Here is a 13,299-nt window from a genome sequence, read left to right on the forward strand (position 1 = left end):
GGTTGCAAGGAGAAAGCCACTACTGGTATTGGAGCAGCTGCTAGAGGTGGCATTATTACCGTGAATGTTTCTCGCTGAGTGGTAGGTACTTGAGTGTAAGATGGTTGTACAATAATAGATATAAATTTGGACTATCAAATGTAGCACAGAGGAAGATGAAAATCTTGGAGACATTTAGGAAAGCATTCCTCACTTTATCAATCAAATCTTCATTTTGGTCACAGACCAGCATAAAACACATTCAGGAAAAATTACACCCATTTCATCAGTAACACTGAAACTTGTAAGAGATAAAGGATAACTAGTATTACTAACAAAATACTACAATATTAAAACACTAAGTACTTCCTATAAAAATTCTTAATATTCATACAACACTATGGATTAAAGGGAGGGCCTCTGAAGGCCACAAAAAGAATGTAAGAACAGATAAAGATTAAAAGAATATATTAAAAATAAAAGAGGAATTCTCAGTAAGAGGAAAAAATAAAAGTAAAAGTAAGAAGAAAAAAGTAAAAGTAAAAAAGTAAAAGTAAGAGGAAAAAGTAAAAGAGGAATTCTCAGTAAGTTTACCCATGCTCAGTACCCTTAATTATATGTGAACTTTAACTGCTGCCAGGCAAAATCTAAGGACATTGTATGTAATAAATGGTTCATAGGAAAAAAATCAAGAAGAAAACTTATTATGACCTACAACAAGGGTCAATAAAGGAAGAAGGAATGATTCTTCACTACTTTGGTAAAAAACACAGTCTAAAAGCATGTGTGATGGTCTTGACAGCTACATGGACAGGTTCTCAAACACATGGGGACTTTGGTAAATCTCCCATTAAGAACTGAGGAGAGTAAAACATCAAGCCTGGTTCTGAGAAAGGTTCTTTACTATGCAGGGGAAGCTAAAGTAATTATCTGCCTGGTTCCCATCTGGAATAAGTTTTGAAAGCTTTATTGTGGGCAAGAGGATGGTATGATCATAGCAAAAGAGGTCATACCATCTACTGCATGAGAATAGCTACCTTGAATCCATGAGAGGAAGAGAGACATACTTAAGTTATCTAAGTAAGAGCTTAAGAAAAGGAAGGTGGACTGTATATACCATTCTAAAGATGGACTAAGTATAAGGTCAGTGAAAACCATATCCAAAATGCATGATCTTGGTATGCATCAGCAATGGGAATGACAAGACCTCTAGCACCTAAGAGAACCAAGGATGACATAATTTTCAAGTCCAAAATAGAGACAAGTCTATAATCTTGCTCTCCAAGGTAGAATTCAGTAATTGTAGTTCCTCTGCAGTTAAGGTTGTACAATCTCAGTTACATTTTCTACATGGGTCTGCTTTCAAGATAGTGTCATGTTCACCGTTTCAATGTGCTTGGTACATAGTAACGCTTCGCATGTCATTCGCCTGATATGTGTTTGCTCTAGGGAGTGGGGAAGATTCCTCATCAGGGAGGTGTTATCTGTTGGCCACTGGATTGGAATGTGTTTGGGTTATCTCATGTGTTCAAGGTTGCTTTCCCAGGATGTGTGGAAAACGGTTACCAGCACCTGGGAGGGGGGTGATTGCTATGGCTGGTAGTGGGGAGAGATCACGTTTGGAGCCGAGGGTTTTCAGTTTGTATTTGGCGCGCTTTTAGTCATTCTCAGCTTTCTCTGTATCTGCCATAATTTCTCTAATAAATCAGATTTCATTTAAGTAACCCCTTGTGAGTCTGAGTACTTGGGAAAGGCAACCATTACATAAAGCTGAGAATTCACAAACTTCAAATCCCGCTGGCCCCTATCCAGGACCGGTTCTTCTGATCCTGTGAGGGAGAGTGCTGGCGATGACCAATCCAGATGTGCTGCTCGTGGAGAGTGAGGGGTCGAGTGAAGGAGAGCCCGACTCGACAGTGATGCGCCCCGACAGAGCCCCCCTGGGAGAACTCTCAGCGATTCGGGAGGAGGCGAGTTCGGGGTCGGAAGGCGAAGCTACGGGCATGAAGACCGCGCCAGAGACAATGGTCACGACCCCGGGCAAACTGGTCACTTGGGACGACAGTCGGGGGGACTTCTCAGAGGCGAGGGGCTCATCCTGGAGGCAGAGATACCCGCTGTCCCCAACGGTGGTACAGGTGCTGCCGAGGGGGGACTCCCCCACTCCAGACCGAATTCGGGTGCTAGAGTCGAAGATGGACTCTCTGGAGCTCATTTTGCAGAAAATGAGCATGGACCTGAGTTCGCTGAAAGAGGTGCGGGAGGGGTCAAGCCAGCGGCATTCGACCCCTTCCTCCCAGGCACAGTCCCCGGAACGGAGAAGGGGAGCTTGCCCGAGAGAGGGGGACCGGGCTCCCAGGGTGGAACTAGCGTCGCCGCCCGTCCCTGAGCGGAGGTGGGCGGGAGCTGTCAGAGCAGCTGAACCGCCAGTGGGGGGGCGCAGCCCGCTGGGAGGAGGATGGAGGGACTTCTCTGTCAAGTTCGACGGAGACCCGACAAAACTCTCGTTCTTCCTGACGAATGCCAAGGCGTACATGGAAGAGTGGGGGTCGCTTTTTCGATCGGAAAAAGTGAAAATCATCACCATTGCCACCAAGCTTAAGGGGAGGGCAGCGGACTGGTATGTACAGATGTGCCAGTCGGAAGCCCCTGAACTGGAGAAGTTTGACGAATTCCTCTGGGCCCTACAGCACCACTTTGAAGATCCACTAGCTAAGGAGCGGGCGAAGCGTGCCTTGAAAGAGCTCAAGCAGGGATCGAGAACCGTGGCTGACTACACGCTGGAGTTTAAAGCGCTAGCGGGGAAGGTGGAAGATTGGTCGCAGGCAACTGTCATAGAGTTGTTCAAGGATGGTTTAAAGTGCTGCGCTGGTCGCTGGGGCGAGATGATCCTGACAACTTGTATGGGTGGATCCAGCTCGCTGGAAAGGCTGAGCATGCCCACGAGGTGTTTGCGCAGAGACGGGCGGTGAAGTCGGGGCGAGATGGGAAACCCACCCGCCCCTCGGGCTCCGTTGGAAGATCTGGACAACGTTCGTGGGAAGAGGAGAAGGAGCGCCGTTACGCCAAGGGGCAATGCCTGCGCTGCGGAAAGGAGGGGCACCGCGCGGCGGCGTGCCCGCGAGTGAAGGGCGAGGACCGGCAGGGAAAGTCGACTGCGAAGTCCCCCTCTCTGCCGAGGAAAATGAAAGCAGCAGTGGCTGACAGCGAGCTGGAAAGCGTGCCATTCTACGGGGTCGAGGGTGAACCAGACTTGCTGCAGCCGGCGGGAAACGGCAGCCACCTGCTCTAAAGGGCGCCCGCAGGGCAGGTGGTAGAGGAGGGGCGCAAACCTGTGTCGGTGAGTGGCAACTATCGCATTCTCACTGTGAAAGTAAAGTTGGGATCCCGCTCAAAGATGATAGAAGTGTGGGCGATGATCGATTCTGGGTGCTCACGGTGCTTAATGCATCCCGACGTGGTAGCTGCCTTGGAGTTGCCCACCTTTCTGTTGCAACGACCCATAGCTTTCACCCAATTGGACAGATCAATGGCAGGGGGCAAACCGGTCATGCATTTCACCGGTTTGGTAGCCTTGCAAATGGGTAGCCACCGGGAGGGGTTGTCATTTGTAGTGGCTCTGGTGGGGGGTCCTTTGGTGGTTTTGGGTGTCCCATGGTTGGTCCAACAAAATCCGCAGATAAATTGGGTCTATCGAACTGTAACCTTTAGGGACAGATTTTATCAAGCACCAGAGGGAAACGAAGCCCCAGAGGAGGTGGTGGGGGTAGCGGCAGCTGCGACTCCGCAGTACCCAACCCCTCCTCTTGAGGGTCTACCGGAGGAATACCAGGCATTTGCTGATGTGTTTGGGGAGAAAGAAGCAGATCAACTTCCCCCCATCGGAAAACTGACTGTGCCATTGAGCTGGTGCCTAACACCCAATTGCCTAAGCCAAAGATTTACTCAATGACTCAGAAGGAACTAGCTTTGTTACGGGAGTTTGTGGACAAAAACTTGGCAAGAGGGTTCATTGAACCAGCTAGCTCGCCAGTGGGGGTACCGGTTCTCTTCCGCCCGAAGAAAGATGGGACATTAAGACTCTGTACCGATTTCCGTGGGCTCAATGCAGTCTCAATATCCAATAAATATCCCTTGCCTTTGATAAAAGATATGTTATCACATCTGGCTAAGGGGAAAATCTTCTCAAAACTGAATTTAAGGGAAGCCTATTACCGTGTGAGAATCCGGGAGGGGGATGAATGGAAAATGGCATTCAATTGCCCGTTGGGAGCATTTCAATATAAGGTTTTACCATTTGGTTTGGCTGGGGCTCCTGGGGTGTTTATGCAATTGATCAATGAAGTTTTACATGAACATCTGTTTAAAGGGGTATTGGTCTACTTGGATGATGTATTGATTTATACTGAAACTCTGGAAGAACATGTACAGTTGGTTAAGCAGGTGCTTCGCAAGCTAAGGAAAGCTGAGTTGTATGCCAAACTGTCCAAATGTGCATTCCATCAAACACAAATTGATCATCTGGGGTACAGGATCTCAGATAAAGGCATAGAGATGGATCCTGCAAAAATCCAGGCCATCTTAGAATGGGAGAGACCCCGCACTCGCAGGCAACTTCAAAGTTTCCTGGGGTTCAGCAATTACTACAGGTTGTTCATAAAGGGATTCGCAGAAATAACTTTGCCCCTGACAGATTTGCTTCGGACGAAGGGGGTGGGAGAAACCCACCGGGTAAAAAACCCAGGCGCGCTGCTTAGATGGACGCCGGCTTGCCAGGCGGCGTTCGATAAGCTGAAGGAGTCTTTTACACAGGAGCCTATTTTACAACACCCTGACCCCTCTAAGCACTTTGTTGTTCAGGTGGATGCCTCTGATTATTCCATTGGAGCCCTGTTGTTGCAAGCCGATGGAGCGGGTTGTTTAAAGCCATGTGCCTACCTGTCCCGCAAATTCTCTGAGACGGAGAGACGTTGGCATGTGTGGGAAAAGGAGGCTTTTGCAGTTAAAGCGGCTTTGGACTCTTGGCGGCATTTGCTGGAAGGGGCTAATCATCCATTTGAGGTGTGGACTGACCATAAGAACTTGGAAGCCCTTAGTACCCCTCACAAGCTGAGCCCGAAACAAGTCTGCTGGGCTCAGTTCTTTAACCGGTTCAACTTCAAACTGAAGTTTATCCCAGGGAAAAAGAACTTTTTAGCAGACGCACTGTCCAGGCAACCCCAGGACTCTAGCTCAGCGCCAGAGGTGGTCAGCACGCTGTGGACACAGCCACAACTGGGAATGCCGGCTGTGACCCGCAGCCAAGCCCGTGCGCAGCAGCCTGCCAGCAGTGATTCTGCTCCGCAAGGCACCGTGTCCATTTCATCTCAATTGCAACAAAAGTTTCTAAAGGAGCAAAAAACTGACACTTGGTTGCTAGCGAATAGAGACAGTGTTACTTTTGACCGGGGATTCGCTTGGAAATCCAATCGTCTCTATGTCCCTGACAGTTTGCGAAAGGAGATTTTACTCCGTTCGCACGATAAGGTTGCTGGACATTTTGGCTTTGTAAAAACTTTGCACCTGGTTCGCAGACAGTTTTGGTGGCCCACATTGCGCAAAGATGTGAAGGAGTATGTGGCATCTTGTTCTGTTTGTGCTATGTCTAAACGTAAGGTGGGTAAGCCTCAAGGCTTGTTGCAGCCAGTGGCCAGTCCCACTTGCCCCTGGGAGGAGGTTTCCATGGATTTCATAGTGGAGTTGCCTCCCAGCCAACGAAAAACTGTGATTTGGGTAGTAAAAGACTATTTCTCCAAGCAAGCTCATTTTATCCCATGCGTTTCCATTCCTTCGGCACGACAATTGGCCCGCCTATTCCTTGTACACGTGTACAGGTTACATGGATGTCCCTCCCGCTTAATTTCTGACAGGGGCACACAATTCACCTCTCAATTTTGGTGGGCATTTTTGAAACTTTTGGGCATTAAACAGGCATTGTCCACGGCGTGGCATCCAGAGACTGACGGGGCCACAGAGGCGCTAAATTCCACACTGGAACAATATTTGCGTGCTTTCGTGAATTATCAACAAGATGACTGGGTTGACCTCCTTCCCTTTGCGGAGGTTGCCTACAACAACGCTGTTCATCAAAGCACCGGTCAAACCCTTTTCGCACCGTTCACGGCAGGGATTTTGTCCCAATCCCTGACTTGCCGCAGCCATCTATCCCTCCTGCTTCACCGTCTGAATGGGCAACCCAGCTGGCGGACTCTTGGCCGATCATCCAGCAGGCACTAGCTGACACACAGTCTGCTTACAAACAGCACGCTGATAAAAAGCGTGCCCCTCACCCTTCGTTCCAAGTGGGGGACATGGTGTACCTGTCTACCAAATTCATCAAGTCCTCTCAACCATCGAAAAAATTAGCTCCTAAATTTGTGGGTCCGTTTCCTATTGTGGCACAAATTAACCCAGTGACTTTTAAACTTGATTTGCCGCATAATTTGAAACGCTTACACCCTGTCTTTCATTGCAGTTTGCTCAAACCCCTTACTCGCTCTGACCGCTGGCATGATCAACCTCCGCCGCCTCCTCCCATCATGATTGACGGGCAACAACACTTTGAAATAAAAGAAATTCTTGACTCTCGCCGGCTTTGCAACACACTGCAGTACCTAGCTCGCTGGAAACATTTCCCCCACCCGGAATGGGTGGCCGCTCACGATGTCGCTTCCCCTATTCTTGTTCGTTGTTTTCATAACACTTACCCTTCCAAACCGGGTCCATAATTTTTTTTGGGGGGGGCAGTATGTCATGTTCACCGTTTCAATGTGCTTGGTACATCGTAACGCTTTGCATGTCATTCACCTGATACGTGTTTGCTCTAGGGAGTGGGGAAGATTCCTCATCAGGGAGGTGTTATCTGTTGGCCGCTGGATTGGAATGTGTTTGGGTTATCTCATGTGTTCAAGGTTGCTTTCCCAGGATGTGTGGAAAACGGTTACCAGCACCTGGGAGGGGGGTGGTTGCTATGGCTGGTAGGGGGGAGGGATCACGTTTGGAGCCGAGGGTTTTTAGTTTGTATTTGGCGCGCTTTTAGTCATTCTCAGCTTTCTCTGTATCTGCCATAATTTCTCTAATAAATCAGATTTCATTTAAGTAACCCCTTGTGAGTCTGAGTACTTGGGAAAGGCAACCATTACAGATAGTTTCTATATATCACTTTGGAGTTATCATGGTATTTATAGAATAAATTGATTACGATGAATTATAGTACCTACCCTAGTATGTCTGACTGACAAACTTGTTTTCTCCCTGCTTTACCTCTGTGTTCACCTCTTATGAATACAGGGACAAGAGATTAACAGTGCATCAGCAAGTTCCATTAATATGTGTTTATTAGACTAGAATGAAATTCATCTGGCCCTGAAGTTATGAATTCATTAATGCAACCACTTATTTATGTATTCATTAAAATAGTTCTAAAGCACTCTTCATCAAATGACTAGAAAGCAGTGTATAGAATGGGGCCCTCAAATGTTCAATCATAATGAAACAGAACAGAATACAATAATAAAACAACTTAAAAGACAGATTAACCAATTATCTTTAGCAGTTATATGACAAGCAGGTATAATGTTATCCTCTCCACGTTAGGAATAGCTGTATCTACATGATGAATTGGACCAGTAGAGAATTTGTTGAATGTTTTTTTTTACAGAACTTTTCAAAAGTCATGTGGGATAGAAGGAACATTAGATTGAAAAACAAGAAACTTGAATGGGGGTGGGGAGTGGGGGACAAATTCATATAACCTGTGAGGCTTTTCTCTCTTGCTCTCCTGACTTAACAGATACTTGGAAAGTCATGTGGTAGCCTTGAGTGATTGACATGTTTATCTTCATGGCATTTAATAGCCTGGGAAACACTGCTTCCTGCCCTGCCAACCTCAACCCTTTCACACCCCAATTCTTATGCCTGTTTTCACCTTTAGTTTTCCACAAGATTCTACTGATCAACTCTTCCCTGCTGGTTAGAGTCAAGTTAAGAATTTCTTCCCTTTCTTCAGTTTTGAAAAGAGTAAGTTATCCGTAAGGCTTATCCTTACAGTGGCTAGTAACTGGGGTAATGGGATGGGGGAAAAGGACACACAGATTGATTGTTAACTGACGATTGGGTCAAGAATGGCCATACCTTTTATTGTCTAACATTCACTTAGTAAAGTACACTGCATGGACACAATAACCAGGCAGCCCACATTCTGGGTCTGGCATTAAGAATGATGAACTTATATGGCCCTCACTGAGTAGGAGCCACTTGGGTGTGAGGATGATACACCAATCCCTGAACTGGGGTGGTACACTACACCTCATCTCAATATTGCTTAAACCATATTTCAATAAGTAGGAGAGCAGACTTTCAGTCACTACTTTCTTTTTTGTTCCTTTGAGTCAGTCTTGACTCCTGGAGACTGCCTGGACAAGTCCCTGTGGTTTTCTTGGCAAGATTTTGGATGTGGTTTGCCCTGGCCTGCTTCCTAGGGCTGAGAGAGAGTGGCTGGCCCAAGGTCACCCAGCTGGCTTTGTGCTTAAGGCAGGACTAGAACACATGGTCTCTCCATTTATAAGAGCCACACTGGCTCTTCTGTCTACCTACCTATCTACCTACCTACCTACCATATCTATTTTCTAGGCCACCCTCAGATTTTGATTCTCAGCCCTGTTAACTATCTCACCCTAAATATAATATGAATTCTCAGCCCTGTCAACTAGCAGCTAACATTTGCTTTAGTACTGATGGATAACAGAGAGCAACCCCTTCATTATAGGCAGGAAGGGTTGGAATGCTGTCACCAAAAAGTACTTTTCAAATTTCAGAGAACAAACCAAATAGTGGGATTGTCGTCACCTGGCCTTTTACTTCAGCCTAGAAAATCAACACATCTGCCAACTCTCTGGATCTCTGGGTATAACACTCAAGAAACAGTCAGCATTTTATATCATCCCATTCCAACAGGGTGACACAAATACTCTCCTCCAGTGATTTGGGGACCCATTCATATCATGAAGAATTTATCATTTGTAACTTTGTCTCCAGTAGACAACAGTGTATTTGGTCTCCCATTATTACTTTTTTTCTTATTGTAAAAGTGTCATTCACATCCATTCTAATTTTTTTCCATTTATTTTTATCTAGATAGGCAGACAAAATTATTTAAGATGATTCAAACAACTATGTTACCAAGAAGATTAAGAATTATCTTCCTGTTAGAATTAACCTTTACTTGATACCTTTGGAGACTGCAATATACATTCATTCATTCATTCATTCATTCAGAAAACATATATGACCACCTATTTTATGCATGATAATCCTAGGTGGCTCACAGCAACAATACATAAAACAAAAACAACCCACAAAACCACACAAACAACATATATCCCACCACAACCATATAACATCACAACTTCACATGTGCTAGGCTCACTTCCATCCTAGCCCAATGCCTTCACAAACCTCTGGAAGACTAACAGGGTTGGGGCCTCTGAATCTTAGGGAGGAGGCTGTTCCAAAGGGTCAGGGCAGCCATGGAGAAGGCATGCCTCCAAGTTCCCACCAGATAGCAACATTTAATGGAAGGAACCTGAAGCATGGCCACCCTATCTAACCTGGTTGGATGGGCAGAGACACTCAGGAGAAGGCAGTCCCACAAATAACTTGATTCTATGCTATGTAGGGCTTTAAAGGTGATAACCAGCATCTTGATTGTACCTGGAAAGCAACTGAAAGCCAGTGAAGCTTATGTAGCAGCAGTGTAACATGGGTGAAACACGAAACATACAACACACAGAACTGTGCATGCTGCTGCATGCTGCACCAGTTGTAACTTCTAGGAGGCCTTCAAGGGCAGCCCCATACAGAGCATGTTACAGTAATCAAGCTGAGAGGTGATTAAGATAGGAGTGAGCAAGGCCTCCTGCTCCAGGAAAGGGTGCAATTGACACACAAGATGAACTTGTGCAACATCCCCCCTAGTCACGACTGCCACCTGCTCCTTCAGCAGGAGCCATGAACCCAAGAGGACCCAAATTGCCTATCAGCTCTGTCTGTGGGAGTGCTACCCATCAAATATAACAAGTCACCAGACCTCAGGGGTGGGCAAAAGCCCAAAGCCATTCTGTCTTGCCAGGGTTGAGTTGAAGCCGGTTCCTCCCCATACAGGGCCCTTACAACCTTCAGGCATGGGGTAAACAACTGAATGGCATCACGTGCCCAGCACGGGGTGGAGATGTATAACTGAGTATCATCCACATACTGACAACACCATCCCCCATGATGTAAGCAGTTCCAATTATTAACATATTTATTTATCCATCATTATGTGCTGTCTTACCTTCACTTCCACATGGGCCATCAGAACAGCAAAGTTGGTTAAGTGATTACAGGAACATGTTGTGTGCGTCTTGTTTGTTGTGAGGAGCCGACAACCTTGAGTTGACCAGTATCCTGTCATCGTGCGTTTAGAATAACTCCAGAACGAACAGTTAGGGTTGAAATTTTCTTCTGATTGCTACAGGGAAGAAATAAATAGATGAAGAAGTGCTAAACTGAACCATTTCTGTTCTTCTAGTCATCAGCAGCAGAGGGTGAAAGATGCCACAGAAACATTGCTTTTCTCGCTTTTATAAACTATCCCCCCCCCCATTTAGTTGATTTGTTTAGAGCTAAAGTAAGCTCTGCAGAATTACTTCATCTCCACTACAAAATGATGATAAAAACCCAAGTGTTTTATGAAAATTATATATATTTTAATGTGAAGACAAGTTCCTTTGGGGGTGGTGGCTTTGCCTGAAAGGTGTTGTATATTTTGGGGGGGGGGGAGTGAACACTTTGTATGATGTTTTCAAGAACAGGGAAAAATAATCCACCCAGAAATGTGAGGTTTTCTGCAGGGGTAGTAAGTCCTCACCTTGATGTGTCTGACAGTGAACACAACAGGATCAGCCAGGTAAACCTTATTGCTGAACTCTTTGTTAATTGCTGCTGTGATGATGGGAGAGTTCACTATGACCGAATGATTAGTAGACATGGCTTCCATCCCTAGTTTCATGCTGGCATTCTCTGTGGACAGATAGGGGCCCAGGTTGTTGTATAGGACAAAGGCCACTCTGATTTCACCTGGAACAGAACATGTGGTAATTGATTAAATCAGTTCTCAGAATCTCCAATCCATAATCTTTTGCTCTATAGCAGAAAACGTTCTCTTAATGGAGTCAAAAAGTTGCAGAACTGGTGATGGTATTGGTGGTGAAGTAACCTACTAATGTGGGCAAAGTGATTAATTTAATTAATCAGTGTTGCTATATATATAATCACAATAAAGATAGTCCTAATACAGCTATAGATAAAGATACTGTATACTACTTTGTAACATTGCGGGCTCAGTGTGAGAGTTATTATGTGGTTCTTGGTACTAATTAAAATAGGAATTTGGTTACTTTTCCAGCACTGAAAGCAATTAGACATATAACAGATTTTACTGAATCTCAGCCTCAGCCATGAGTTAATCTGTGACTTGGACAAGGTTTTTGAGAGGCACATGCATGACACTTTGCAGCCCTCTGCCAATGTTATGAACATGCGCTCTTACTCAAATTATAATCCTTCCCTATTCCCCCAAAGGAGGTACTTGTAGCAAAACATGCACATCCTTTATGAACTTCAGCAGCAGTAGCAGTCACAAGCCCAGCTATGGTTTGAGCATTAGCAAACCACCACAGTCTCCTGCACCAGTCTAGAGGTGTTGGACCTTTCAGCTAGTGTAGGTCTAGGTGCCACCAACTACCACTCCCCTCCTGTAGTCCAGTCTTAGCTCAAAACCACAAGACTATGAAAATAAAGAAACAGGGTATAGGCCAGAGGAAAGGGCAGTCTGGAAGGGTTTCAGGATAGGAGGTGACTTAGGAGGGAATAGGTTGAATCCACTCTCTAATGTTTATGCCCCTAATGGGACTTGCAAACAGAAGAAAAGTGCTGTGATTTCAAAACAAAGTTGTAATTTGTAAGACTGGGGAAAATAATGCCAGTTCAATAACTTGGTCTTAATACTTTTCCTTTTTCTCTTCTCTTTATTTTTTTGCCAAAAATTCTACATGGAGATTTCAGTTCTAGTTGGTGTTTATCAGTTAATTAACCCTGGTCAGTGACTGTAATAAAGTTAACAATAACATACCAACAGCATTCAGGTAATGCGGGGGTAGGGGGGAGAGAAATATTGGGGGCTGGGAATGGAATAAAATCATCAAGTTCTCCTCCCAAAAGAGCCCCTTCATACCTATCCTAAACAACAAACTTTTAAAAAGTCTGTATGTTCCTGTTTTAACATCAAAGTAGCAGTCATGAAGTTAAACTCTGGACAGCCAGAATAGTCAGAAAATGGAATCCAAATCCTCACAGACCATAAATAACTAACTATGAAAAAGAAAGGATAAAGAAAATACAAAAGAATACAAAACACAATCCCTGAGTATGTTCTTTCAATTTCAAAGCAATAATAACAAGGCTCAGGTCTCGGGTTATTAAGCTCAGTCATAACAGATATATGGCCACATGGGAAGTGAATGTAAACTTCTTGTGGCCAGGTTTCTAGCACACAGAACTGCAAATGCATTGCTGTTTCTGTGCCAAAGACACACATAACACTGAAGGCTAAGCTGGTCATAATGATGTATATGAGAAGCTTTCTAACAGTGAAGATGGTATGGCCTTCTGGGCTACAGTTAGACAGTGGGGATCATACATGATTTAGGGAAGAGTTCCAGATATTCTGGGCAGGCTTTAATCAAATTACAGAAATGACTACCTCAGTGGGTAGGCAGGGTTTGGTTACACACAGTGTTATAAGCCTAAATCGAAGGCATCTGCACCATAACCCATATTGTACTCAGGAACTTCTTTAAAGCTGTATGCATTTCTGTGCATATTTCTTCTAATACATGTATTTTCAATGCAACTTCATCTAATATACGTATTTTGGCAAACAAACTTCTTTTGATAATAAATTTTTGTACTTTTATTTTCATCTATGTATATTTTTGTACACATTTTCCCTAATAATACATGCATTTTTTAATCAATTATTCTTAATTTGGGAACTGGGAGAGCCAATTTGGTCTAGTGGTTAAGGCAATGGGCTAGAAACCAGGAGTCTGTGAGTTCTAGTCCCACCTCAGGCATGAAAGCCGGCTGGGTGACCTTGGCCAGTCAGTCTCTCTCAGCCCAACTCACTTCACAGGGTGGTTGTTGTGGGGAAAACAGGAGGAGTCCAGAAAGGAGGCAAAT

At 45.0% G+C, this 13,299-nt stretch overlaps 1 protein-coding gene across 1 annotated transcript in view; it reads right to left on the minus strand.

Annotated features, from left to right (window-relative positions):
* Window positions 1–13,299, minus strand: part of ADGRL3 (adhesion G protein-coupled receptor L3) — a 575,448-nt gene that overhangs the window by 176,173 nt on the left and 385,976 nt on the right. Inside the window, exons 16-17 of the mRNA XM_063294636.1 lie at window positions 10,928–11,136; window positions 10,352–10,528 (exon numbers count right to left, since the gene is read on the minus strand). Coding sequence (XP_063150706.1) covers window positions 10,352–10,528; window positions 10,928–11,136 — 386 coding nt within the window. The remainder of the gene's footprint in view (window positions 1–10,351; window positions 10,529–10,927; window positions 11,137–13,299) is intronic.

Source organism: Candoia aspera, chromosome 2 (genome assembly GCF_035149785.1).
Source record: "Candoia aspera isolate rCanAsp1 chromosome 2, rCanAsp1.hap2, whole genome shotgun sequence".
Lineage (NCBI taxonomy): Eukaryota > Metazoa > Chordata > Lepidosauria > Squamata > Boidae > Candoia > Candoia aspera.